Below are 25,516 nucleotides of genomic sequence, written 5' to 3'. Positions count from 1 at the left end.
GGCGTCCCCTTCCCGTGGGCCTGCCGCAGCTGTCCGTCTGGAGATGGCCGGCGTGCGCCAATGCGGCGTGGAGACGTGTGTGCTCGGTGTTGGCCCTGAATGCCCCTTTCAGGGGGTAATAAACGCCAGTTTTGAGAGGGGAAGGAAAAAAAAAGCGCGATGTGGGTTAAGTGTGGCAATATTAAGCACTTATCTCGGCTTCCTCGTGTGCAAAAGACGTTACAAAAACGTCTTGAATATTAAGCACCTGTTTGTACGCAAACTTTTTAATACGTTGCCCGAGGTTACCAATTGACGAGGTTAAAATGGTGGAGATGTGTCGGACCGTTTCTGCGACACGCACCCAGAAAGGGGCGAAAGCAGAGAGTTATTCCCTTGGAGGAGAAAACATCGCGTGGCAGTGAGGTAGAAAACATAATCGTTTCATGAAAGATAATTAACTGACTTTATCACGGGCAGATTTTAAAGCCTATTTTATATGATCGCCTCCAGTAAAAACAGATGTGGATTCTGCAAAACTCGGTTTTCAGAGCGGTTGAGCTCCACCGGTTTCTGCTGGCTGCAGTTGGGAGTTAATGCTGCTCCCTTGTTCTAAAATCTAAATCCGAATTTTTTTTCAGCATGCTGTTCCCTGCTGGGTGAAACGACAGGTTTTTCGTGTTATTCGCATGAAAAAAAGATAAAAGCATGGTTTTCAGCTTTAAGGCATAATAGTAGAACAACGATTAAAACAAAGAAACAAAAAACCCTTCCGGAGCAGTCCAGATAAAATAATTCCATATATTTGACTTAGATATTTAGATATTTATTTAGTATAAATGTCTGCATTTGATTTTTTTTTAATTTAAGGTATAATTATTTGTAACTGAAAAACTCCCTCAAATTACTTTTTCTCACTAGTTGTTATGCAGTCGTTGACTTGTACAAAATAGTTTACAAAAAAAAAAAGAAAAACCAAAAACCCCTAGGCAAGAGGGTGTGCAGAAGGGTGTGAAAATAATACTGGCGAGGAGATTAGAAGTAGTGAGTAGGCGGAAATGGGAACAGAGATGTGGGCAGGGATTATGCAGTTTTCAAGGTGAGAACAAAGAACCTGAATTTGATGCAGTAAAAGGATGAGAAACCAAGAATTAGTCCTGAGATGGGATTAACCTGGAATATGTCTTTGGTGGCATTTTGAGTTCAGTGCTGCAGAGGCATGAGGAAGTGAGAGGAAGAAATTGTGCATAATAAGGTGATAGCTGCTACAGTGACAACAATGGCAGTTGATTAGTGATCCATCTAAGAAAAGACAGTATGTTAATTGTTAGCAGAAGTCAAAATAAGATGCGGACTGGAAAAAGCAGCAATCAAATATGTTCATTTCCTCTTTTACGTATAGGACGGTCTGTATGTGTTACCTTTCCAACAATATTAAATTAGCACAAAAGAGGAGATTAATAAGGTAATAACTATAGACAATTTATAGACTTCCACTGCAGGAGACAGTGAGACTTCGAAAGCTCAAATGTCAGCAGTATATAAAGCAAAGCAGACGGAGATAAATGTGTCTTTCACAATACAATATCACTCTCAACTTCAAGGTGAGGTGAAGATGTGAGTTAAAGAAGTAACCTGCAGTAAATTCCTAGTAAAATGAAGGTTAAACATATTGGTAGGGGGCCTTTAAAAGCCTTGAACACACGGTATGGTCCTGATCAGTCACAGTTAAGATCACATCTTTCTAACCACGTTTTAAAAGCCCTTCTAGACTACGGTGGAGTTCCCTTACAGTAGATTTTATGGAGAAATCCATACTGCTTTTTCCTTTTGGCTAAGATGCTACCTTACAACCTTGAGGTTGACAATGCAGCTCAGATAATGTCTGCTCTTGTTTTGTTCTCTGGATTGTAAAGTGTCATGTATTTCTGTGTGGAGAGTATATTCAAAGGTGAAGACCTTATGAACTGCATATAATTCACCAATGAATTCCCCAGCAGATTTTTTGATTCTTTTAAAGCATGCCAGCGGAAACTAAAGTTTGTCCTCCCCAAGTTATCTGGTTTTTATTCATCTCATATGACCTCATTCACGGAGGAAGTGCATTCCTGGCACAAGGGAATTGTTTACTATAAAACTGTTTTCTCAATGACTGTGGAACTGGAAATTGAACGCTAACGTAAACATCATTGCTCTCCAGTCCAAACTGCAGTTGTACATAAAGCAATACTTAATCTGACCTTCATAAATAACATCACGAAGTGTATAATTTTAAAGAGCAAGCTGACCAATGTCTGTATATACCCTGAGGACTGGGAGGGGAAAAGAATGGATAAAACATGCTCATTGCTTTGCTAATTAATCTTTAGAAGAAGCTTCAATACAACAGTGATGTGTTTAGAGACGGAGAGGGAATACAATACAAGTAGGTGAAAGCAGCCAAACTGTAAGAGCTGTTGCAGCTGTGGTTTTCTGCTTCCTCAGTTTTGTTAATTTAAATCTTTCAACAGACTTTTGCAATAACAATATTGTGGGTTGAGATATTTAGTATGAACCAAAGTGTGGCAACTCAAGAATCAAAGTAGTCATTTAAACATGGAAACAAATTTGTGAATTGGTAATACTACAGCACAAATGGCTGATATTAGAAGTGTCCTTTTGATCTTCTTAAAAGATAAATGCTCCCAAAACATACCAGGTACACGTAAAAGAAATACGGCTTGTTTTAAGATGCCTTCGAGAGAAGGGATAAAGTTTTAGAAGAGCAGGTAGCAAGGTTGCAGCCTCTGGAGTCACTTGTATTGTGCCCGACTATTCACCTGCTGTATTTTCTGGTTGTGTTGTCTGCATATTGGGAAGGGAGCTGGGGGGGAAGACCGGGATCTATAGGCTACACTGTGATAAAGCCAGAGACTTCTTGATGTGATTTCCATCCAGCCTGTGCCACTGCATTTAGAAGAAGAAATAGCAGTGAAAGAGTAACTTCTGTGGCCAAGGAAAACAACTTTTTCCTTCTATCCTTCCAAATTAACTTGCTTTCTTTTCCAGCCTTCCCCCTTTTTTTTTGTAGCAAGTGTAGGTATGGCATCCAACGGCCCTCTTCGGAAATGAGCGTCAACGGTTACAAGAGCTTAGAGCCATGTTAGTAATTCTGGGATTGCAGTGAAGGTCCAGGTTTTAGAATAATGGCAGCCTAGATGGGTGGTTCCTGTCAACCAACTTTCTTGATCCCTTATCTCTTGGGGAAGAATAGCTAATGGGAACACGAGAGCTGCTGTACTTGATCAGAAAAGGATCTATCTAACATACTGTCTGTCCCCGACAGTCGTCCATAAGAGGATACTTGGGAAAGAGGAAAGAAATGATGGCCTGTATGTGGTAGTGACTAAAGTAGTGTGACTGAAATATGTATCACATCCTGTTGTCTGCCGGGCTGTGCTTCCCCAAAGAAAAAACCAGTCCCCCTGTAGCTGGGCAACAGCTTGTCTACTGGTCATCATGCTGGGCAGAGATCATAGAGCTGTCCTCGTACTGCAGGGCGAAACGGCTCCCAGAGCGCTACCCAGACCAGAATACCCTGTTCTAGGTACCCTCTGTGCTGCAGAGCCGTCGGGGTGATCTTGTGGGTCTTCCTAGAAGGAGATTTCCGGTGCTCCCGTACTCAGCGGGTCATCCAGGAGGTGCTTGCTTGCAGCAGGGACAGATCCCAGCGTCCTCGCAGCCTCCAGCTACTCCAGGTGTCCTTATCACAATGAACTTGGGCAGGGCTGATGGCCCAGGGGCTTCTGCAGAATCACTCCCCAAGGTTGCCAGCACACAGGCAGGTGGTGTTTGTAGGCAGCCCAGGCTCAGGATGAACCGAGGCTGCCTGCTGGGAGCAGAGGAGGTGTTGGTGGCTGATTGTGTGGTACAAAAGCAGGTGAGGTACACAGGTATAGCCCAGCCACCAGGGTAGTTTCCCAGGGCTTCTGCAGCTGTTTTGGGATGCACCCACTGGAAACAAGAATGCTGAAAGCACTGTTTAAAGCAGATTTTTGTCTTCACACCGTTCTTTAAGCTTATTTAACTGGTTGATGTGTTTGCCAGAGTTGTTTAAAAAAAAAGCTAAAACAATATCCAGAATTAACCACTTAAATTGTGAACCATTATCCATTAATAATTTTTTATTTCATGCTGAAGAAATAACTGTATTGATATTTTGCATATTGAGCAATAGATGTGTTGAAATAAAATTAATGACAACCCAGTAGTAAAAGGAAATCTCTACTGTCTAACTTAAAAAGGCGTAAGTTAAACTTGGGACCAAGATGGTCTTGAATTTCATGTAGTATCTGTGTTTCTTTTCATTTGGCACACCTACTTATACCAGACTTCACACTAGAACAGTTTTCTGTTCACACTTGGACATAGGAGACTCCTTTAGCTTGCTAAATATTTGTTAGGCATGCTGTGGATTGTGGGTTGGAGGAGAAGGCTGAGCGGCTTCCGTCTCCTCGGGTGGCTTGGAAATCACACTGAAGCAAGTACTGCTGAGAGTAGGCGGGGACGGGCACAGGAGGGAACAGGCTGTGGACGTCCTTCGCGGTGGAAAGCTCAGTGCTAAAACTTTTTTAAGGATCTGTAAGAAGCGAAGGCAGGCTTTTCGCACAGGGACATCCACTTTGTCTCTTGACATAAGAGCACCCATTCTCAATTGTTCTTACCGCTTCAAAAATTATATTTAAGCAGATGATTACAACAGAAGTTCATGTTACAAGACAGCACATGTGACATTATCGGTTAACAACAGTCGTCTGACCGGATGAAGCCACAGAGGTGCAAAGTGTGTGCTTGCCTGACTCAGAAGCCGTGACAGGCTGTACAATACCCCCATCGCCTCGCTGCCTATCCAACCCTATTGCACCCAGCCCCCATGACTGAACACATACAGGAAAATGCATTATACAGTACAAGTAGAAGCAACACACTTGTGAGTTTGAAAAACTAGTTCCACCAAAATCTCCTTCCTCTCAGGTGTAGTACATATGATTTTCTCCACTACTTACTCTACCTTGAATGCTGGGTAAGAGGATGTTTTGATTCCTAATAAAAAGTGATTGTTCTTCTAATGGCAGATGTGCTCTAGTCTCTATTGCAGAAAGCTTAGTCCTTGTATTTTGAAGGTGGTCATCCTAAAATTGGTCTGTAGAGCCATTCCTACAATAACGGTATTTCAAGATGTGACACGTGTCAGTCTTTTCTGGAGTTGCTTTGGCTTTCCATGCCTTCCCCCTGCAACCTTCTATTTCTGTGCTGCGGTAGAGCCTTTCCTCCTTTGCCAGTGAACTTGGATGCTGTAACTCCTTTCTCCATCCTGGTGGCAGCTGCCCCCTTTCCCCGGTGTACTAGGGAAGAGCCGAACTGCTGAGTGCATAAAGCAAGGATCGGCTGTCCAGAAGGAGCGAAGTTGTGCTTCGACAGCGAATCCTTTGCTTCAGGGGGGTGAAAGAGGAGAAGACGGCAGTGCTGTCCTTACTGTGGGGTAGCACCTTCCTCCCGCTGGGAAACTAGATAATGAGGGAAAGGGAAGAGTCTCACAGACCTAAGAAATCCCACTGACCCCTTGTTTAACAAACCTGCAGTGCATGTGGATATTGTAATACCTTTTTTTTCTTCCCTGAGAACAGTAAGGTGAAGATTACCATGGTTTCACCTGCCCTTGCTCCCTACCTATCTAGGAAATCCACAGCTGCTGTGGCTTGCAGTTACCATCTCTAAGCTCATGTTTGATACAGCAACAGCTTTAATGCAGAATTTCACCTGTGGAGAAATTAGCTCCTTGGTCACTATACATTTTTAGGTTTTCAGATAGTAATTCTATATGGACAGCTGAGGGAGGAAGCCTTTCCTGGCTGTTTTCAGTTAAGTCCTCAGGAATTGCCATTGAAGCTACCACATTGCTTGAGCAATGTTTGTATCATGTTTTGCCTTTCCTCAGAGGCAGTCTTTCCCTATTTCTATCATTATTACCTTCCTGGATACATATTTTCATGAATGCTTTCACTTTTTAGCCAGATAGGGAACATTTTTGCAATTGTACTTTGAGCAACTTCTGCCCTATTTCTTTCACTTTACCTGATTTCTGCTCAGCAGTTTGGTGGTGAAGTTGCTCCCACCCAAGCCACTATTGTTGTATTTCCAAAATAGGCGTAGTTTTGTGCTTTGTATCATGCCTTTGGAAACACGTACCTCTAGGTAATCTTTGAAGACTGACAGGTCCTAAACTTTAGTGAGTTTTCTCTGCTTTGGGGATTAAGCTACCAGTTATACCACCCCAAGTCATTCAAGTCAAGCCACGTCTATTACGCGCACATTCATGAGACCCAATCTTACTACAGAGGTTGAGTTAATGATTTGCAGTCTTGGTAGGCCTCTGGTTTCTCACAAACTTACCTTTTGTAGGTGATCTTCTCAGGTAGTTTCTGTGCTCGTAAAGCTACCGCATTGCTCTCGAGAGCTGCTTCGTGCCTCTCGTTGACAATGTTTCACATTTCTAGAGCTGGTTGCCCTACCCCACATCGCTGTGTGGGAGAGCTTCGTACTCTCCCATTGCTCTTTGCTTTGTTGCTGCACTCTTAAAAATACTGGAGGAACACCTCCTCCAGGTTCGTGCCAGGTTCTCTTTCAAAGCAATTCAGAGAACTTTGTTTGCTCAATCTTTTAACACAAATTAAGTCTGTTTCCAGTTCCAGGTAACACACTGGATATCCACAGCACTGCCAAGAGGCTGGTGTTTATTTCCTGGATGCAGTTACACAACATCTGCCCTTGTTATCAATCCCTGATAAATTATCTTTGGCATGCACTGCAGAGAAGTGGCTGTTTGCAATGGAAATTTAGAAGATCTCTTGTACGTAGTTCAGTTCTCCTCTGTCCTCAAAATAGCTTGCTGAAACAAGGAAACTTCCACTTTCAGCCGTTTCTCCCTGTCATGGTTAATTAAATTAACTCTATCCCAGCCGAAACCAGGACACTCCCCCTTGCATTGCCATGAAATACATTGGAGTTGCTTGCGCTCCTGCAAGTCTGCCTCCATCCTCTAACAGGGCAGCCCATTGCCATCCTGCTGTCAGCCAGGGAAAGGACAGCATGTACAGACGGGCCCTGTCGCTTTGAAGGGAAAAAGGGAAATCGGAGAGACTCCGTCAGCTTTTGCTTTGCTGCGAATAGGCTTGCTTTGGTAGAAAAGCTGGAGAAACAGAAGAACATAAAGAGCTTTGAAATAGCATTTAAAAAGGAATTGGTGCCTTGTCTTCCATTTAAGAAAAAAAAAAACCCCAACAGTGTGAAGTCAGACAAAAAAAAAAGAAACCAAAATTAGAAAGAACAAAAAAAAAAAAGGCTACCCAAAAGCAATAGGAAAGAGGCAGGCATAGATTGCCAATTAACATTTCACATCAAAGGAAAATTCTCATCAAAACTTTTTTCTTCTTCTAAGAGGCCTCACGCATTTCCAGTATCCACTGTGGTGAGGCGAGCACGGTTTACACAAAAGGAGGCCCAAGAGAATAAGCCTGATGATAGCCACAAAGCTTGTGGAAACTCTTTCACACAGCTGACACCTGGGACGGAAACCCCATAGGAGCCCGGAGCATCGGCATCACTGCCCTAGTTCACCAGTCGATTTCCAGCCTGTGCCAGCTACAGGAGATCTGAGGCACAGACCGGTGTCCCTCACCCCATACGTGTCTCCGTAGACACATTTACCTTGTGTAGAGCCTCAGACTGCCCAGGAAGAACACCACCACTATGCCCCCCCAAAAAACCCCCACAAACGCTCCAGCAACTTCGTTCCCTGCTGGACCGAGCCCATCTAAACCTGAAAGGAGCAGGCACATCGCGGTGCTACAAGTGCTGGTAACTTTGCAGTGACTATCTGTTATGCATTTGGTGGGTCATCACACAGGCACACACACCTTTTTGAGGTGTCTGTAACCAGCGTTCGCATATATGGCTATGCAGGTGCACCACAGCCCTCTGCGTGCATTTAGGCAATGACAGTATCTGTTTATACAGGCATCCCTTCTCTGTCCTGAAGCTGGTGAAGGAACAGCGAAGATGAAGGACACAGAAGATGTTAGGCTCTGTCAGCAGGCCCTGTGGCTCCCCTGGAAACTATTGCTGTGCTGCAACTGCACAAGCTTTGCTGTCGGGCAGGCAGGCCACCTGCTTGTTTCCATACTCACAGTGGACATGTGCATCATGGGCATGAGGTTTTCGGGCAGGTAAAAAACTAAAAAAGGAAACATTTTTAAATTATAGAGACAGAGCGAGGGTGGACATGAACACACAAGACCAGGCCAAAACAAGAGCAGGTGTAAAGATAAAAAAAAAAAAAACAGTAATTGCTTTGCTGTTTGGTTGTGTACAGAGCAATTCATGGCTGTGATTAATTCATTAAAACATCATTAAAACTCCAAAGTGAGCTCAGGCTCAGCCAGGCAAGAGCATGAGCATTTCAACTGGCATTTTAAATGGCACATTTGAAAACAGTAGTCAGCTACTTTTTCAGATTTTCTAAATTCTTACACAAAAATAAGGCCTTGACAGGTCAGAGCCTCCCAGCTACAGCCTATGCTCCAGCCTTCAAGGAGGGGAGGAAGGAGAAGCGATCATTTGAATTTGTATGGTTTGAATTTTCCCTTTGTCCTAGCTTTCTGTTGGGCAAAGAATTCACTTGACTCTTCCAGAGCCCAAGTCACAGCTAGAAGTAACAGTCCTCATTTGCCACTCTATTTCCTGTATGAGATGGTGATATTTATAGCAGCTTTCTCAGTCCCTCATCTAGCTGACTCGTTATTGCCAAGACATTGTCGGAGCAGTAGTAGAAGGCAACTACTCCAGCCGAGATTTTTGTAACAAATTACTTGTGGATGGTCATCAGCCGACAATAGAGTGAGTCAGAGGAAATTATTGTTTATAGTTGACAGAACGCATGTGACACTAAGCATGTTTGAAAGCAAAGTCCCTGCCTTGAATAGCTTAGATTTAAATTAGCTGAGGCAGCAGAGGAGGAGGGAGGGCAAGCAAAAGCAAGTCTTGCCAATTCATGGCACAGTGCCTGGTAATAGGTCACCAAGCAGGAAAGAAATCCCTGGCTCCATTATCAACATCAGACCTGTGCTCAGGCGTCGGTGGCTTATTTCCTGGAGATGTCTCAAAACACAACCAAAGCCTTTTTGGAAGAGAACTTAGCTCCTGCTATGATGCAGATAGGACATCATATTTTGTTTCCATGGCTAATGGTTGAGAAGTCCAAATAAGCGAGCCCTAAGATGTCAAGTATTTCTGCAAAAGACTAGCAGATTGTACACGTGGCAGGTACCGTGCACAGATGGTACGGACAGATGGACTCTGGCGTCCCCAAACACTGAGTCGATGTGATGAAGGGAAGAAGTATCCTTGAGCGTTCATTCATCAAGTTGGAGCCTCTTAGGTAGGATAAAGGATGCAAAGGTGAGCAAACAGAAAATGGCACAAAACAGTGACCTAGTCAAAAAGCTACCATCAGAAGGGCGTGTGTTTATGTAGAGGTAGGGAGGGAGAGGAAGAATTGTAATTAGGTCACAGGGACCAAAAGACAAATAACAGGACAAGCTTATCTAATACCTGGGCTGTCAGTACGCAAATGTCAGGACAGAGGATGAACGAACAATTAAGAGTTTTTACACAGCTAATTATGACAACAGAGGGTTTGTGGAATAAAAAAAAAAATCATTAAACTATCGTTAATAAAAAGCTAAAGAAAAATCGAAGGGGAAAGCACTAGAGCTATGCCACAAGAGCTACAACAAAAGCTACCTGCTCAAGAATAAAAGGCACAATGCTTTGATAAGAATTGAGCATCTGTTGGAAAAGCAGCACAGTAGGAAATGGTCCACCAAGTTCTTGCAATAGTTTACGTAAGTTATGGCAATGGCTTTAAGTCAGCCATGATTACTAGGATGAATCTGGTTAAGACCAAAAACATGTATGGAAGCCAATCGTGAAACAAGCTTGTCATTCTGGAGGAAGGAAAGAGTAAACAGCAAAGTAAAGATGTTCCTGCATTATTTCAGCAAATTCAGAACTATTGGAAAGCTTCCTGCCAAGATAATCCTCAGAAATAACATGAAAAAAATATCAGAATATGTTAGTAGGAGGAAGACTAAATAAACACAAAAAGTAGATCAAAATGTCTGACCAGAGAACATTCAGCAGCTTTTTTGCTTCAGTTGAATAAAAGGGCAAACTATGACCAGACACCCCTGACAGACAGGAGCATGAACAAAAGCCGATTCAAGAGTACCTGCCTCAGCCACATGCGTTCTGCTCCACTAATTAAAACAAAAGCATATTTGAAGACCAGCAGATAATTTGAAAAACAAAACCAATCAAAAACTTACAAGGAGGTTCGTACGTTTTCATTGTGCTAGAGGATGGCAAAACAAAGCCGACAAGTAAATCAGGGAAGAAACAAAACTCCGCAATTTTTTTGAGGTTAGTCAGGCAACATGGGGAAAAAAAAAAGTAACAAGTTAATTCGGTGAGCTTTTCTAACCCCATGAGTATATGCATTGAGATGTATACCACAAGTGACAGGAAATCCAAAGTTTAATGTCAATGTGAAGAAACCATCTGTGACAAACACAACAAGCACATACACAACTGATTTAATTGAAAAACTATTTTACCACAGGAAAGAACGAAAATGACATTTTTTCATATTGCAGTCAGAGTAAGCAGTAACACCAGAAGTCAGGGAAAAAAAATTGTAAGCTAACTAGCCAAAAACAAGTCATACATCAGACCTTATGAAAAATGCACAACTAATTTAGCTGGTATTTACAGAGGTTTTGATTATGTAAAGCAAATATGATCTTTCATAAATTCTTTAATTTAGAGTATTTTTGATTAACACTGAAAACTAAAAAGTGATTTCGCAGCCCCCTCACACCCTCCCCCCCATTTGGCTATCATCTATTCTGGGATAACTTAGCTAGGAAGCTCTGTGATATGTATTAATTTATACCCATTTTACAAAGATAGCAAACCAGAAAGTCGTCCTTGTAGCTGCAGTTCTAAGCAGCAATGTTTATTTGGAATAAACAACTTTAAACATCAAACATTAATGCTTCTGTTACAGATGTCATCCCACAACTGAGTAAGTAGCAAGATGTAAATTTAAAACATACAGTATACTTTTCTTCTACGTTAAAGATAAGGGATTACACAGTTAAGCTTATGCAAACCCGTAGGACAAAGCAGCCTACCACAAAAAAAAAGTTCCTGAGAATTTTAAGATTGCAGTAAGGACTCTCGTTTTAAAAAGGTCAAGAGACAAGTACTTCGGATAGTAGCTTCAAACCTCTGAGCGAGAGCCCTGCCAGTATGTGGCTCACTTCTAAAGAGTTCACAAGAGGCAACTAAGAAAAAGCAATCCTGTTGCAACTAGGATTAGGTTTACTAACTGTAGTTGCCTGCACCTACACTGGAGTTCCTGCCCCCCTTCCCCCACCCCCACAAAGGTCCACGAAAAGATTTGCAGTCCACTGATTCACATTTACGTGTTCCAACGTAAGACAAAGGTAAAGCTGTGTGTAACTAAATGATTTTGGAAAGAATGTTTCATCATGTTAGTAAACAAAATCTTAGCACCTTACAGATCAAAGAATTTTTAACTAAGTAGCTTGTTTAGCTGTTAAACGTAGAAACCAAAGTCTAAAAAAAAAAATCAAGCGGTAAATTCTTGAACGTAACATTGAAGAAATACTCAAAGATGCTGATGTTGTACTGTAACATTTTACTTCATTTAAGTACAGCAAATTTCACCCATCCTATGATTTATAAAGTACACAAAATATGTACATAGAGGAAACCAAACCCCATCAAAAGACGATCATATGTGTATATGTACATATACGCACACAAAATGTGCAGATTTCTTTTAATGCAAGTTAAACAAAGCATATGCAGGACAGAGTTGTACAGCGATAATGGAACATAAGAGTATTCTAGGTATCCTAATGATGTTTCATATCTACAGCCAGTGCAAACTTACAAGGCACAAACTCTATGCTGACTCTGTAGTGTTGTTAAGTTACATTCAGGCACATCTCAATTTGTAGCTCTTCAGAAAAAAGATCCACGGAATTGCTACTTCTGTACTAAAGTGCCAGCCTTCTCGCAAAATTTAAACACTAAATTGACGTAACCTATTTGCAGTAGTTATCGGGAGGGTTCGGACTTAATTTATCACTGGAAAGCCTGTGACTAAAATATCCGTTACACTCTCCTCACATGTGAAAGTACGCTATTTCCCAAAATACCTCCCATACATTCTCCAAAGTGTACCTATACCTTGCCAGCCTCAACATGTGGAATCTTACAGGATATTACTGATGCTTTTTTCTAACTTTAGTCAAACTCCTGCAGAAAGTAAATCCAAATTTAAAAAAAAACCCAAGAACAACTGGCAGAAAACCTTCCGAGATACTTGCATTCAACAAACTTTTGCTAAATTGCACAGCGACACATGTGTATCAGCTAGTAGAGTTAAAAACAAAAGCTTGCTGTTTAAGGCAAAATTTTAACACAGCATAGCAGGAAAAGCCAAATACCAGTCTCATCAGTATTTAAACGAAGTACTGGCCCGTGTAGTCTTATCCTCACAGTGTTTTCTTTCTTACTTTAATAGCAAACCCACACTTGCAGTATGCTTCATTAGCAAATTTTGTTGCGTTTTTCTAAGTGAAATGAGAGCAATTAATATGTAGGCTGATTGACTGATACTGAAAACACCCGACAAATATGTTCTCTTCCACCCCTCAAAAAAGGGTTTTTTGAGCCTACTGGGAATTTAAAACTCATGGTCTAATAAATTAATTAAAACCCAGGTCTAATATAATACCTAAAATTGAACTAATCATTTAATGTTTTCTAGTATTTAATAGACTTTACCACATTGCTTTGCTGTCTTACCCTAAAATTGTATTTTCATATTATTTTTCAATAGAAGACATTTAAATAGACATCTGAGGAAAACAATACGATACAAAAGCTTAAGGGTCTTTGCACAGGCATCTTCTATTCCTTCTGCAAAGTAAGAAAGGAGTGATTTTATTGGCATTTAATTTGAAGTGCCATCAATAAAGATACAAGAATACTTAAGAAAGCAAAAAAGTTCTAATGCTCCACATATATCTTTGGTTTAGCCTTCCTGACCAAAGTCTTCTGTAAACTTCTTTAACTTCTCCAGGTCCTGTTCATTAACTGTTGGTTTTGTGCTAGCTAGCGACCTGAGCATATCGTCCTGCCAGAAAAAAAAACCCAGAGAAAAAAGTGTTTTTTCAGAAACAAGTATAGTACCGCTGCTAACAATCTTGTTGCCGTGACAAATATGCATTAAAAAGCCCATTAAAACAAGATGACTATAGGAGCTCCTATTTGCACAAAACTTTTAAGTAAGCCTAAACATTTCTGCACAGAGGCAGCATTTTAACCCTGTGAAGACAGGCAACTGTCAGTGAGTTTTCTCATAACAAAACCACAACCTCAGGTTTAGGTTTAAGCCACTCATCCATTCAAGTTTTATTCATCTCTTTTTACTGAAGAGAACTGAACCTCCTTTTTTTTTGGTCAGTTACTATTTTCAACCCATCTTTATCTACAGCAGGGTAAAGTGGAAAATAATCAGATGTTCCCATGTACTCTTCATAGTCCAACAATACAGAACAGTAGTTTGTGATTCATCTCTAGCAAAGTTTTACTGTTTATGACTGGTAATTTCTGTCTCTTCAATTCAGTCAATTTCCTAGATAAATATTTAGATACTAGAAAATGGAGTTCAGAAAAATCGCAAGGTCTATGAAGTTGAAAGCAGCAGTTAAAACATCCTATGAATAAAAAGGGGCAAGAAAACTAATCAAGTCCTAGCCAAAGGCAACTGAAAAAAGTAACACCTCATATTACTATAAAATTAGGGGTAAAACCAGAAGTTAACATCATGATTTTCTAGACTTGATATTTGTCTCAGACTAGAGATACCCTGCTTAGAAAGAATTAAAGCCTGATCTTTTTAAGGACAAGAACTGATTTTGGACACCGAAACAACTGCCTATGCAACTATATGCATCAGAGTCCAGGTACCATTAGGAGCACACAAGGAATTGTTATGTTTAATTCCAGGAAAGACTGATTAAAAATCCACTTAGACCATGCAGGCAGAAGTTTTAGGGCAGGCCTACACCTGCATACATCCTTTTGTGCTTCCTCAGTATGCAAATACGCACGGAGAATTCTTTTCTGAACTATAGCGACGGTTATATTTACAAAGCAGTGCCTACTGTTTGAGAGGTTTGTGATTCCCATGAAATACACTGATTTCTTTCATTCTTTACAGGACTGTTTGCACACAAGAACTGACAGCAGCACAGATTTGATATCAAGTCCTTCCCTCAAACATTTTACTTAAATTCAGAATCTTCTTTGGTTGCTCTTGGGGAAAAATACAGAATGAGTGTCCAACAATTTTTTTTTAAATTTAAAACAGTGAACTAAAATTTCAGTTTGTCTTAAAATGACATATTTTATCCCCTAGACCAAAGCAAGTATTTTAACATGCACAAAGAAAACAGCTGAAAGAGCTGTATCACCTATAACGAAATGTAACCAAAGCTACCATTACAACCACCATCTTTTTTACATTCTGTTGTTTATGCTTGCATTTATTTCATGGGCAATATTTACCTACAGCACATCACTTCCCAATTTACACTGAATATAATTTTCCATTTCCCAATATCAACATTAATGCTACAGAGTGATGGGAAGGAAGCATATCACGGGGCAGGGATTCCAAAGGTTTTAAATGAGTAAAAGACAAGTGAAAGAACAGTGGAAGAGCCAGATGCTGTCTATGGATGAAAGGGCAGCCGCTGCATGCCAGCAGACAAGAGCAGTAAGAAAGAAATGCTTATCAGGGATAGAGAGCTGGCTTTTTCACAAGCATGCTGTACTGTAGCGCTGTGTGTTGGGAATTCAAACGTTAGCTGGTATGTCCAGGATTTCTGAAAACAAACAACTCATCCAATTGCCTTGCATAGCCATTTGAAAAACGGTCTTTACCTTAAAGTCTTTTCAGAGTTCTGCAAAGCAAGAAAGAAATGCTACAAAAGAATACCTACCATGGAAACTTGAGGCTCCAGTAATTTATCACCTGGAACCTCCATCCATGTCATTTCTATGGCTTCAGGATCACCTGGAGAGCAAGGGGTGAACAAATCTACCATCGTATTTGGATTAGACACCGATGGTCCTTTTACCTAAAAATAAGAAAATACTCAGTTTATAGGAGTTATAATTTTAAAGACAAAACCCAGAAGCTGAACAGCATCTTTAGAGCAAAAACATTCCTTGATTTTATATGGGTGTCCCACCCATTGGGAAGACATGTCCTGTGAAAGAGAAATCGTGTAAGTGTACTGGCGTCATTCACTTTGAAAACATGCAGCTGTAGCCGGATACTTATAGTCACATCAAGTCAAATCCCAGAAGCCGCTTCCTCCTAAGGTTGAGGATTTCTGTGGAAAACTAACATGCCAGGAAATCTAGTTGGAGAAGACCACCCTTCCTAGTCCCTGGTCACTTTGGGAGTCCATTCCTCACTGGTTAACAGCTTTCTAAAAACTTCGCAATAATTATCCTTGAGTGCCCCTCAAGTCAGGAAGCCAGAGATGGCTTTTTAATCTTTGCCATACTGCACTACGAAGTTCCCAGCACCTTTTCTGACACCACCTCAGCAGCACTCGATAGAAAACAGGGCCATCTAGTGGGAGAACAGAAACCATCCTTTTTTTCCAGACACATGGACAGACCCAAAAAAGCTACACCAGGTGTCTGTTCCCTTTCTGCAACACGTTATCCGGGACCCACAGTTTTATTTTCCTTCATCGTTACCTGAAGCATCACACATCCACAGGAACTCAAAACACATGCAAAGATTGAAAGACAACACATTAACTGGCTATTTTTAACAGCAGAGAGCTTCATTTGCTGTTCCATTTAAATAGTGCTTTTAAAGCACGATGCTGAAGAGCACAGATAGTAATATTCACAATGCACCCTGACAAACCTGTATTATCACACAGAGCAAGGACTGGTTTACAGGGAATTAGTAATAATTGAGGAAAGTACTGTTTAACTGGAGCAAGTTGTCTGTTATGATGCAAACAATTAATAAAGCTAAGTTTTTGCTTATAAAAACAGGAAATCACACCCAATTGAAGTACTAGCAACATAAGTGGAATCAACCTGGCTTATGTCAGAGCCCTCAAAGTACTGCAGTTGTGGCGTTTTTTCCTTCCTTTTTTGCGGGCAAAAGGAGATAAGAGGTAAGAATTGCTTTTGGGTTGCTCTGCAAACTGTGACATCTGAGGTTATTTCATTGCTCCATGGTAGTCTGAGACATGCCTCAGATTCTTCCAAATTTGAAAGGCTAAAAGGTAACAGCCCTTTAGCCAGAAATGTCATTGTCACTTAAAGTCAACAACGGATAAATACTTCAGGCATCACTGCTTAAGGGAAGGAAGCATCTAGGAAATCCTTGATATATCAAAACAGCTGCTTATTTTTAAACAAACACAGTTTATATCAGTGTTACTGCTGAGTTGCCCCCAGAAGAAACTTATCAAATCAGTGTTTCAGAATACGCGTTTTGTTTTTAAACTGGGAAAAGCTCCTCTTGGGTTCCCCCCCCCCACCCCAAAATGACAGGCTGCAGGTTTATTTTAATAACTACAAAGTTGACAAAGGTTTCCTCAATGCAGACTCTGGAAACTTACGTAGTCCTCTCATACTCTGGACCATATTGGATTTAAGCGTTCCTTTCTCTTTGAATCCTAAGCTGAATGTGTTCCTTGGAAGAAACTACATGGAAAAAAAAAGGCTACCTTCAATTTCAAAACAACTGTAGCTATTCAGTTTAGGGCCCTTAACCCTTTTATGTCAGGCTGAGTTACTGGTAAAAAAAATTGTAATTGAGGTGACCAAGAACTGCTGCCAACACAAGTTACATGGTACGTATCTCTTGACAGCTTAGGATCTGAAATTTTTCCTACCTTACCCAACCCCACTCCTACCCTTTTAAGGAGCAAGAAAATGAACGCTTCCCTTTACAGCAGCAAAAACTTCTGCAGAATACCTCGACGCACCTTCACCCAAGATATATCAATTTCTGTAAAATCAAAGTTTGCAGTAAAAATGTAAACAAAAAATACTTTTAGTGTGGGTCTACTCTAAAAATACTACACAGGAAAAATATAATTTTATTTAACCGATACATGTTGTACGCATTTGGAACTCTTTATAACCATTGATAACATTATCACACTTTTTTCCATTTAAGAGCTTAAGAGTTTATAGAGAACAATTAATTTGATTGAACAAGACCCATATGTGCAAATACTCTGGGGGAAAAAATAGCATTCCCAGATTTAATGGATTTAGATTGGTGCTGAAGAACTCTAGTTGGTTCTTTGTCAGATAAAGTTTTTGAGATCCAAACATTCAGAAGAAGTATTTCTTAAGTCAGTACATAGTATGCAGAGGTAACTGCAAGATAAGCTAAACAATATAGTTTCAATATAGTCTCTGTAGGGTGCACCTAAGTAAGTGTAAATTAATTTTCACATTACAGCAGCATCCATAGGATGCTGCATGCTGCCCGAACAATGAAACGCAGACCTCGCTCAGTTGTCTTTCATCTTTACTCCTGTTGCAAGTAACATTGATTCAATGTTTTTACCAGAACTTTACAAGAACCTTAATTTTTCAGTTCAAAAAACTATGCCAAGTAAACAGTGTGCATAATTATAATCCATCTGTTCCCATGTGGATGAGGGATACATTTATTTCAAGACGCTAGAAAAACATGAAGAACCACGTAACTTGATCCAGAAAAAGAGCACCGCCGTAACATTCCCATTTAAGTCAAACTTCAAACTGAATGCTTTTAACACTACCTAGAGACATGAAGAGTCATCAGAGCTTGGATTACACAGCATGAATACATACCCAGAAACTAGCTCCACCAGACTTAACGGGAGGACCGAGGGGGGACGGGGGAAAGAAAAAAAAGAGGAGGAATACCCAAGTTCCCTGCTCAATAAAAGGACATTCATAAGCGTGCAGTATTACCCAAAACCAAATTCAGTTTACTTGCAAGGAACTTTAAAATTAAGATAGTTCTCAGAGATGAAATAACTCGAAAAACTTTTGATTCCTACTTACTTTTTTAAAGTGAGTAGCTGACTGCACTTTTCTAACAGGCTGCATCAGTGCATCACGTACAATGACGCTTATATCTGCACCAGAATAGCCATCAGTTCTCTTTCCAAGCTCTCGATAATTTGATTCCGTTAGGAGATTTGGAGTTGACCCAAGGTGAAGTTTGAACATTGCAGCCCTGGCATGGTCTTCAGGTAAAGGAATATAAATACGCTTCTCAAACCTGGTTTAAAAAAGAAAACACAATGTTCCACAGATGCTAGCTCATGCAGGTGCACAGTAGAAAGCAGCTTATGCAAATAAGTATTATATAGCTTATTCCTAGCAATATTAGAAAGAAGCAGTTTCAGTATTATAAACCTTTAAAAAAATCTAAGGCAAATATTCAACAGCCTGTTCTCATAAGTAATACTGTAGCTAGCATAAGCTAACATCCAGAATAACTACTTCCTTTTCATGACAAAGATCTTCTCTTCAGACTGAAGTTTTTCCAGATTTTCTCCAGCAGAGTTTGTGTTTTAAAAGAAAAAATTGAGGGGAAAAAGTCTTTAAGTGTTGAAGTATATCTGAACAGTTTTCACATTCAAAGAAAGAACTGCCTGATAACAAGCTGACACAACCACTTTCTACAGTCTCCAACTAAATTAAAGAAAACTTCATAGTTGGAAGCAAATTTGAAGTCATATTAATACAGTTGTCAGTAGAAAACGTTGATAACTGCAGTTCTTCCTTTGAAGCAGCATCTGTTCTCACAATGGGGATTACTTCCCACCCACAAAATAAGAGCGACTCCAAATTCTGTAGAACACAATTAACTTGATATACATGACAAAGTGGGCCAAATCCATGAAAAATCAATTTGATTACTGCCATTGTTGTACAAGTTCCTTTAAGTCTTGTGGACAAGAGTTAGAGAGCTACTGTTTCACACTGCAGAGAATCAGAAAATGGTTTGGGTTGGGAGGGACCTTTAGATCATCTAGAGTCCAACCCCCCTGCCGTGGGCAGGGACATCTTCAACTAGACCAGGTTGGCTCAGAGCCCCGTCCAACCTGGCCTTGAACACTTCCAATGAGGACGTCCACAACTTCTCTGGGCAACCTGTTCCAGTGTCTCACCACCCTCACCGTAAAACATTTCTTACTTATGTCCAATCTAAACCTACCCTCTTTCAGTTTAAAACCACTGCCCTTTGTCCTGTCGCTACAGGCCTTGGTAAAAAACCCCAAACAACTCTCCGTCTTTCTCATAAGCCCCCTTTATATGTTGAAAGGCTGCAATAATGTCTCCCTGGAGCCTTCTCTTCTCCAGGCTGAACAACCCCAAGTCTCAGCCTTTCTTCACAGGAGAGGTGTTCCAGCCCTCTGATCATTTTCATGGCCCCCTTCTGGACCCACTCTATCAGGTCCATGTCTGTCTTGTACTGTGGACCCCAGAGCTGGAATCTCAAGAATGACTTGAAATTTTAAGCAACACATTCACCTCTAAATCTGTCTCACACAAAACTATAGTCATACAGGTTGGAAGCGACCTCTGGAGGTCACCTGGTCCAACCCCCAGTGGAAGTATGGCCAGCTTGAATTAAGTATATAAATAAAAGTCAGTGACAGTCACAAAAAAGTAACCTTTCTTTAGCCTACAAAAATGACCACTATCCAAACTGTGTCCTCATCATAACATAACCATACTTGTCAGAGAGCTGTATTTGTCCTCTACTGCTCTGCAGCTCAAAGAAAGATCCAGCTAATCAGATACAGGTATGGAAGCCCTTTATCTACAAAAAAGCAGTTAAAACATGCACTGAAAGATCACAAATTATGCTTGACCAGTAGAAAAATATGGTGTTTCTGTGTAACATAAGGCTACATTTCCATAAAATAACTCAAGTTGTTCAACAGTTTGTTAACAGCTGAAAAGGAAAGCTCTACCCCCCCTTGCCCTTCTAAGGTGCATATTTTGTAACTTGTCTCCCAAGCCCACCAGAAAACCAACCAACAAGGAAACAGAATAGTTTTCTGCTTGCTCAAGCACAATCAGCTAACCAAGAGATCAAATACACTACAGGGCCAATATGAGAGTGAACAACCTACCTCTTTAAAGGGGCAAGGGGCTATTAGTTTGGCTCAGTCCGTCTCATGGAATTGAGTTGTAGAACATTAGCCATGTGTGCAATCATGAGTTGGATTACTACCTCAAGTAGTCTCAGACTGAACCCTCACAACAGTTGCAAATTTCACACCATGAAAAAAATGCATCATACCTTCTCCTGATAGCAGAATCCAAAACCCAGGGTATGTTTGTTGCTCCTAAGACCAAGATTCCTTCATTGTCAACACCAACCCCTATATCAGGGCAGAAATCATTTCACCGTTTAGATGATAAACAGAGACTGGTTTAAAATGTCATCAGAATTTAATGGGGTGGAACTGCAGGTCTTTTTGGTGTTCTCATGCAAGCTAAACTTAAAATACGTATCTTAATTCCTCTGATTCTGAAAACCAAGTAAACTTACCTTGCATCTGGACTAGAAATTCTGTTTTTATCCGTCTAGCAGCCTCACTTTCATTTTCACTTCTTGACCCACAGAGGGAATCTATCTCATCAATGAAGATAATAGAAGGTTTGTTTTCTCTGGCAAGCTGGAACAAGTTTTTCACTAATCTTAAAAAAGGAAACAGCTTCAGTTATCTTAATGATTACACCAGTAAAAACACATAACTTAAGATTATGATACAGTCACTTCCTTTAGAGAAAGCTAAAAAGAGAAAAAGTATTAACATAAAGCTATTCAAAGATACAACATGCTTCCAGCTCCAAGACTCTGCATTACACTGAGTGAGACAGCCCAGCATAAAGGGAGGTGAAACATTCTAGAGTACTCCAGGCAAGGTTTTGCAAGAAAAAGCCCTTTTTCGGTTTACATTTCTACAAGACAGCCTGGACTATACAACCCCACCACTCTAGACAGATTCAAAAGAACATGGCTTTCTCTTATATAACATTTGTAACCTAATCAGATTAACTCTAGAGATTTTGTAAGAAATAACATGTATATTTACTTTACACAACTTTACTAAATACTTTTTATATGACAAGGAAAGTTGGTTTGCCAAAAAAACCCAACCCAAGCCCTATCCATATCTTATTAACACATTTTACTAAGCTAAAAAGGAAAATAAATAGGAACATGCTGGGAAATTTTTCACATTACCAGCACTAAATTTCATGCAAGAGTCTCAAATGAAGTCAAACAGAAAAAATGCCAAGCTGGACTCCAGTTCTGTATTCCTTTTGCAACAGAAGAAAAGCAGCTTAAGGTTTCCAGGTTTGGGGGAAAAAAAAAACCCCAGTTCAAACACTTTATCTAATGGTCTTTCTCCCTCATCCTATCAACTTTAAATAGTGTTGCTCAGTTGTCCCACACTTCAAACTATTAAAGCGTGGTTTTGACAAGTATTCTCATCCTCATACAAAAGTCCTTTCTGTACAACAAACCCAGAGCTTTTTCTTAATTCAGGAAGTCTTCACTGGAAGCCTAGACGGACAAATTCCTGCACTTCTAGACGGCAGCTGATATGTCACTTCAGGCTTCTGGGTCTTCTTCACATATCACATAGTAACAAATGAAGAGTTAGCATGGGCAACCATGAAATTTTCTTTCATGGCTGCTCCTCTCCTTCAACCTATTTTTGCAAGTCTCTTATGTCTTCCAGATTTTGTTTGAAATCAGGATAAAGAAAAAACACCTCCATATGGACAAAGAAATGCCACATGTTAGTGACACAGCTGCTGGGACAAATGAGTGGAGAGATGCCAAGAGGCAGAGTACCCCAACACTTCAGACTGATGTAGTGTTCAATCACAGCTGAGTTCAGAAGGGGAATGAGCTCCATGGTGTTCCCGAAACCTTTCTGAGCTAGTTTTTAAAACTATCTTGAGCACTGAAAAGCAGTCCAGCTGCAGCAGCACAAAATGCAGCACATGATATCTTTACGTGGCACTGCAGCATGAAGCATAGAAACACCTGAAGTTTGTTTTTAAAAAGACAGAACCCTTCCCTCAAATTCAGTTTCTTTACAGCAACTTATCTAGCTCTATATTAATTTCTTCTTGCCAATGTTTTCCTGGACCTCTAGCAACTCCAACTTACTTTTCACTTTCTCCCAACCACTTTGAGACAAGGTCAGAGGAAGATACGGAGAAGAAGGTAGAGTTGTTTGCTTCTGTCGCCACAGCTTTTGCTAAATAAGACTTTCCTGTTCCTGGTGGTCCGAACAGGAGAATCCCTCTCCAGGGTGTTCTCTTTCCTGCAAGAGAGAAACTAGCAGCCTTCAAGATACTGTAGAAAGACTGAACCTATTTTTCTGATGAAGCCCCTCTAATTTACTCAGAGGTCTTCCACATCTAGCCATGAATCTTCTGTTAGATGGATCACAATCTCTTTGCTAAGAGCTCAGCTTGAGTCTCTGATACATCAGCATAACACCCCTCTCAGACCCCGGTGCCAGTCCTGACTGGCCAATAGCAAATAAATGCTGTAATTCTGACCTGTAAACAGGTGCGGAAATTTAATGGGCAAGATCACGGCTTCTTTAAGTGCTTCTTTGGCACCTTCGAGACCAGCAACATCACTCCATTTTACATTAGGTCGCTCCATAACAATCGCTCCTATAAGAAAAGATTGCATAAATTAGTGATGCACATATCTTTTCACTACTTCAATAACTTCTGTTTTGGGAAAAAAAAAATCTACGCCTATGTCTATACTGAATAAAACCAAGGCATTTCTAAGTAGATATAAACACTGAATACTGTTAGTCAAATGGATGTTATTTCTACAGAAATCTATCACATTGTTTTACCACAATAAACCACAGATAACCAGAATACTGGAGAGTTAGCAGAAGTCCTGCAATGGTCAAAACTAGTCCATAACTGCCCAGCAAATGTGTGTTCAGTAGTCACAGATGAGTACCTTCTCTAATAGGTACCCAGGCACCATCTCCTCACTAAACCACCATTGCACTTCCTGAAAAATTTGAATGTAGCTGCACTAGCCCAGGATTTATAAGATTTACCAGCAGATGAAGTAACTTGTTGGGTATCTCCAGATGTGCAGCAAACAATCAGACCATCTAATGGTAAAGAGCTTTGAGAACTAGGACTGAAAGCATCAGAAAGGTTGTATGGAGCCTGCTTAGCTGCAGAAGTATCTTCTTAGTCCAGCCATGTTCTCTCAAAGTTTATCACCAAGTCTCATCTTGCTCAATCAACAAGTTCAGCTTGACTTTAACCAACTGAGCTGTAATTTAGCCTTCTCTTCAGACTTCAGATTGGTTAGTCTGACATGCTAAAAATGATTTTGTCTTGACTACTTTTAGATGGGACAACTTGGATCTGAGCTAGTGACTGAATAGTAGATCTTGTAATCCCAGCCAAGGCAAATCCAAAAGGTAAGAGAAATTTTCTCAGATGAACAAATGCCAACCAACCCAATGCTTACCTAAGTACTCACACACTGAAAGTTTCAGTTGCCCTATTTCTCTACAAGGGGCTTTCTATAATTTGACAATTGGCTTTCACCAGCTATTTTCTTACACTTTCACTTTATGCCTTCAGAGCTCTGAAGTAATTTAAGGCTTTTTTTCTTTTACAGGATGGAAAATTTACTGTTACTCACTGGCTAATGAACAAAGCAAGTAACACTTGCTTACTTTTTAAGTATGTCCTTTGAGATTTTTTTCTTTTGCTGCATTCCTTTTCCATCAGATTGACATGAACAATTTCTGTTAACAATTGCAATTGTTAACAATTTGGAATTTAGAGTCCAAAAGCCACATCATATTGTTAAAGATGTTAAAAATGTTATAGAGAAAGCTGACTGCAAACTGTCTTAGCTTGCAATCTATATACTGAAATTAATTCAACCACCCGCTTCCAATGCATTAAATGATTTTGCTAGGTTGATTACATTTCAGTTTTTCTTGAAGTGAACAGAACTACGTGCTCCATCACTAAAATAATTAGCAGAACAGGTAACAGTTCAGATAGGAACAGGAGATTATTTCAGAGTTAAAATACCAGTTATCTGCACCAGACATACCAAGGTAACTGAAATTACTGCACTGTAAGAGATTACCTGTACCAGGAAACAAATGGAACTGGAATCGTAGGCTTCCTAATTTTGTAGGTGTAAATTAATAGCTGGAAGATTAAGCAATAGAGTGCAAAAGGCCTTTAAAATTCTAAACAAGAATACATGACAATAGACCCACAACTACTATCCAGTCTGAATGTTACTGGTCACTTCTCCCACAATAAGCCAAGTTGCTATTGTAATTAAAATCATGATAAATACCCATAGGTTTGGGAAAGTTCCATAAAGCAAAGTCAGCTAGGAGTAACAAAGCAGCAAAATTAAATACAGGAAATTTCTGTGGCTGTTGTGGGAAGCAAAATGAAGATGACTAATTTGAAGGCTGCCCAGAGCTTGTATTATCTGAGTAACAGACTCCTGTGTTAAGTTTAAAGGTACCAAGGATCTCACACCTCAGACTTTCAAGCAATCAATTGTATAAGCAAGAACGTTGTCATTTTATAAAAAGTATCAAAGAAGTGGTGGGTGCAAGAAACTATTTCTTGAAGTAAGAACTGAAGGTCCGATTCATGTGGGAAAAAATGAAGTCTTTATAGTGAGAGACAGGATGAGAGTCCAATGCTCATCATTTTTCTGTCATTTTAAAATACAGGAAACTCTTCCAGAGAACTGTGCATAGGACTAAATAAATGCGTACAGAAGTAGAAAAAGCATGGCACAGTTTCCAAATATGATACAATAGCTCCTGAAATTACACAAGCAGAAATCTGGTAAATGCATTTGATCTTTGTTACACTGAAAACTAGGGAGAACACAATGAAGTTTCTTCAGATCAATAAGCACCTTCTGGCATGGAAGCTCTGAACAATTCTTCACCATTAAAGGGTAGTAAATATCAAACAATGCCTTTTTTTTTACTGTGTACAAAACTACTGGTAGCTGCTATACATTGCATCACTGTATTCAGCATTTGAGTTCAAAAACCCAAACTATTATGTTATTCAGCTGGGAGGGCATCATCACTGCATATGAGAAAATGCTGCCCATTACTATAAACGGGCAAGCATCCATGTTCTCAACTCCTAAACTTAAGCACAAGCTTTTTTTTTTTTTTTTTTTTTTTAAAAAAATCCTTCT

General features: G+C 40.1%; 1 protein-coding gene across 1 annotated transcript in view; it reads right to left on the bottom strand.

Annotated features, from left to right (window-relative positions):
* Window positions 1–11,780: 11,780 nt before the first annotated feature.
* VPS4B (vacuolar protein sorting 4 homolog B) overlaps window positions 11,781–25,516 on the bottom strand; it is a 17,420-nt gene continuing 3,684 nt past the window's right edge. Inside the window, exons 4-10 of the mRNA XM_009279239.1 lie at window positions 22,831–22,950; window positions 22,433–22,589; window positions 20,795–20,943; window positions 20,543–20,624; window positions 18,286–18,505; window positions 15,183–15,320; window positions 11,781–13,309 (exon numbers count right to left, since the gene is read on the bottom strand). Of these exons, the coding sequence (XP_009277514.1) occupies window positions 13,208–13,309; window positions 15,183–15,320; window positions 18,286–18,505; window positions 20,543–20,624; window positions 20,795–20,943; window positions 22,433–22,589; window positions 22,831–22,950 (968 nt within the window). The 3' untranslated portion in view covers window positions 11,781–13,207. The remainder of the gene's footprint in view (window positions 13,310–15,182; window positions 15,321–18,285; window positions 18,506–20,542; window positions 20,625–20,794; window positions 20,944–22,432; window positions 22,590–22,830; window positions 22,951–25,516) is intronic.

This window comes from Aptenodytes forsteri, unplaced genomic scaffold (genome assembly GCF_000699145.1).
Source record: "Aptenodytes forsteri isolate BGI_AS27 unplaced genomic scaffold, ASM69914v1 Scaffold81, whole genome shotgun sequence".
NCBI classification, from domain to species: domain Eukaryota; kingdom Metazoa; phylum Chordata; class Aves; order Sphenisciformes; family Spheniscidae; genus Aptenodytes; species Aptenodytes forsteri.
Note: the sequence above shows the minus strand (reverse complement) of the source record. Positions and strands in the feature narration are given on the sequence as shown.